This window comes from Pundamilia nyererei, unplaced genomic scaffold (genome assembly GCF_000239375.1).
Source record: "Pundamilia nyererei isolate P.nyererei 1_Seehausen unplaced genomic scaffold, PunNye1.0 scaffold00070, whole genome shotgun sequence".
In the NCBI taxonomy this organism is placed as follows: Eukaryota; Metazoa; Chordata; class Actinopteri; order Cichliformes; family Cichlidae; genus Pundamilia; species Pundamilia nyererei.
In genome coordinates this window covers 2668656-2672107 of record NW_005187471.1, presented here as the reverse complement: position 1 = coordinate 2672107, position 3452 = coordinate 2668656, and the positions used below count along the sequence as shown (strand labels likewise).

Here is a 3452-nt window from a genome sequence, read left to right as displayed (position 1 = left end):
TCGGTAAATGTATACACACCCTTGTGTTTAGAAATGCAAAACACTCCCTTATTTGGCCCCTCTAAAATAAGTACATATGTTTGTTGATTAGGAAATTATGCTTTAAAAAATCTAATTCATCTTTAAAATATATTTTTATATTAAACCTGTAGCAGGATTTTGTTGAAAGGTGAGTTAGAAAAAAGCTTCTCTTTTTCGCGCCTGAGCTTCCTGCCTGCGAACAGCTGACTACCACGAGCAGGTCACGTGACAAACACGGAAGCCCAGTATCGGTAAACGAAGTTAAAACGAAAAGAGTACACAATTATGGAGGCTTGAGTGAACTCTCCGTGCCTACAACGAGATCTAAACTATGCTGCTGCATGTGCGCCTCTCTGGCTGGGCCTGCTGGTGTTTGTTTTCCGGTGTTTTCTCGGTATTTTCTCTGCAGCAGCGTCTCACTGTGAACCTGAACGGCAAATGGAGGCTGTCAAACTCCAACGGTTCATTGTTACTGCCTGCACAGGTCCCAGGCTGTGTCCACTCAGCTCTGCAGCAGCAGGGATACATCACGGTAAGACGACTCACTTCATGGTGTTAATTTGTAGTCTTTAATCTTTCATTTATGTGCATTTAAGTAATGCATTTTTAACTGATCCCTACAAATTTTATTCCATGTAGTCATTTATCAAATGTTTAGATTGTATGTAAAATATATTAGATCAGACAGCCTGCGTGGGTGCAAAGAGTGAAAGACATATACAGGTGAGACTAAAGGTTAATCCCAGTTCCAAGAAGGAAACAAATGTCAAAACTCTGAGAATATGTCTGCTGTTTGAAGTATTTACTGCAAGGAGCTATCAGGTTTGTGATAGATGACAAACGGTGTTGAGCAATAGTTATCCAGGCTTTCTGAAGGTGAGTCGGTGAGTCCTTGATCCCGACCATTTTAAGAAGAATGCTTTTGTTCGTTTGTTCATTTATTAAAGCTCTTAACACTGATCTATGCATAAAATGATTCAAGTATAAAGCAACTCAAGTATAAAACGGGGATCTAACTGCAGGGAAAAAAAGCAATTTTCTTTCTACACATAAAAACCTAGAATATAACCCATTCTTATATCAAGAAGGTGATTCCCAAAGAGCTAATAGCTGACAACATGGCATATCAGCATGATGTGCAAGGTGTCTTTAAAAAAATTGAGGAAAGTGGAAAAGTGAAGGACAAATACAAAAGTGACAGGCCCACTAAACTACTTACAGTGGGTGAACAGTATCTGAAAGGTATGAAGAAATCCAGCTGGCCCTTCAGCTGATCCAGCTTCTGTTCATTGAAACCTGATCAGAAGGTCTCTGTGGACAGGTTGCTGTCAAGAACCCATTCATAAGGAAGGGAAGCCAAGAGAAAAGATTGGAGTATGCCGAGTTATACAAGAGCTGGACTGGAAAAACATACAGTGGAACACCCCTTAAACACATTATGCACTGACATAAAATGTACTGCATGTGCTGGTAAAACATTTGACAGCCAAAAACTAAGAGGACTAGCATTTGTCATTCCTGGTAGATAAACCTTTTCCTTTTTTGTCTTTCAGGACCCGTATTTCAGGTTCAACGATGTCTCTTATCGATGGATTGCGCTCGACAACTGGACATACACAACCACATTTACATTGTCTGCTGAGCTGAGGTCACTATACCTGTATAGGTCATAATCTAGAGACTCCTTGTGCTCTCTGTCTAACTAATCTGTGTAATCTCTTGATAGCGTCAAGCAGAAGGTGCTTCTTGTGTTTGATGGCGTGGACACCGTTGGGTCGGTTTCACTCAATGGGATTGCTGTTGGAAAGACCAACAACATGTTTTGTCGGCATGTATGTTTAACTTGAAACAAGCACACAGTACCGCCCCACATGTTCTTGCACATGTATCACCCGTGTGCTGTGCTTCTTTGGTGTGTAGGACTTTTCTGTGAAAGACTTGCTGAAAGACGGCGAAAATGTTCTGCAAGTTGGTTTGCTGTCACCGATTCTTTACGCGTCTGAGCAGAGGAAAGCTCACACGTCTTACGCAGTTCCTCCTGAATGTCCTCCAGGTGTCCAAAAAGGGGAATGCCATGTCAATTTTATCAGAAAAGTAAGTCCCTCCCTTCTAGAAAATAAACTGGTAAAAACAGAGAATGAATACCTTCAAACATAACGGCAAACCCTTTATAATTAAAGCTTAAAGTCTGCCCTTCCATGGCATTGTGAAAGGTTGACTTTAAAATCCACTGCGGTGGATGACATGAGCCAATATGTATGGACCTGTAACTGTGCCTGAACAAAAATAAACCGCAGTGTCTGTGTTGGTCCAGGAGCAGAGCTCTTTCAGTTGGGACTGGGGACCTTCGTTCCCCACGATGGGACTGTGGAAAGGCGTTCGACTCGAGGCTTTTGATATTCTGCAGCTCGTCCAGGTTTCCTCTGTCCCTCTCTACAGTACGTCCCATCTAATCTTGATCACCAACCTTTTCTTGGGGATAAATGGATAGTCAAACTGGGGGCAATTTCAGATATAAGGAGAATTTTATAAAGCCTTAGTGTCTCTCCTCTGATAGAGAGTGGTACATTATTTATCGATTGCATAAGAGCAGTTGTGTAAGACGCAGGCACTCAACACAAAAAGGAATTTTATTTATTTATTTGTTGCGAGCTGCACTGGATTTAGATTTTTGGAGTTCAGTGTTCTGTTGTGACTTCCTCAGGAAGGATCTTGGGCTATTTTCCAGAAAGTTCTGAGAATCTTCGCGATAAAGCGCCCTCTCTTACTTATTCCAGTATTTCCTGTGTCTTTTTATGAATAATCTATCTGTCCAGATGATGCCTTCTCCCAGTGGAGGGTGCAGGTTGAGCTTCTTATAGATGCAGTTCAGACAGCACGTGGCCAGCTCACACTCTCCATACCTGAACTGGATTCAGAGCAAACCTTCCAGACACACTTTAACCCTGGAAAGACCAAGAGCAACTTCACCATACTCATCAACACGGTGCTTGAAATGACTCCAGTCTCATTGTTGTGTGTAATATCAATTACCCGTCCACGCTCATGCTTTATTTTTTTTCTTCATTCAGGCCAGTCAGGTGAAACTATGGTGGCCAAATGGACATGGAGAACAACCGTATTACCGTCTCACTATCAGAGGATTTCAGGATGAGTTTTTAATTTTCAGCACAGAGTCTAAGGTGAGAGTGTGCTGCCTGTCAGCACATGCAGTCTCCTCATTTTTTATTTATGGATTTTAATCACAGTGCAATTTATCGTAGCCTCCAAGTCTGACAACTGAAGACAATGCAGATAACTTAAACTTGTAATGTTTTTAAAGGCCAGCATCGAGTGGCATCTTACGGTTACAAGACAAAGTTTGGTTCTGTAGAAATGACCCTACTTCTCACATGGTTTATGACTTTATTGAAGAATAAAGTCATAAATAT

The 3452-nt window shown here is 41.5% G+C and overlaps 1 protein-coding gene across 1 annotated transcript in view; it reads left to right on the top strand.

Annotated features, from left to right (window-relative positions):
- The first annotated feature begins 240 nt into the window (after positions 1–240).
- manba (mannosidase, beta A, lysosomal) overlaps positions 241–3452 on the top strand; it is an 8798-nt gene continuing 5586 nt past the window's right edge. Inside the window, exons 1-7 of the mRNA XM_005736734.1 lie at positions 241–553; positions 1575–1669; positions 1748–1853; positions 1942–2115; positions 2336–2459; positions 2838–3007; positions 3093–3203. Coding sequence (XP_005736791.1) covers positions 353–553; positions 1575–1669; positions 1748–1853; positions 1942–2115; positions 2336–2459; positions 2838–3007; positions 3093–3203 — 981 coding nt within the window. The 5' untranslated portion in view covers positions 241–352. The remainder of the gene's footprint in view (positions 554–1574; positions 1670–1747; positions 1854–1941; positions 2116–2335; positions 2460–2837; positions 3008–3092; positions 3204–3452) is intronic.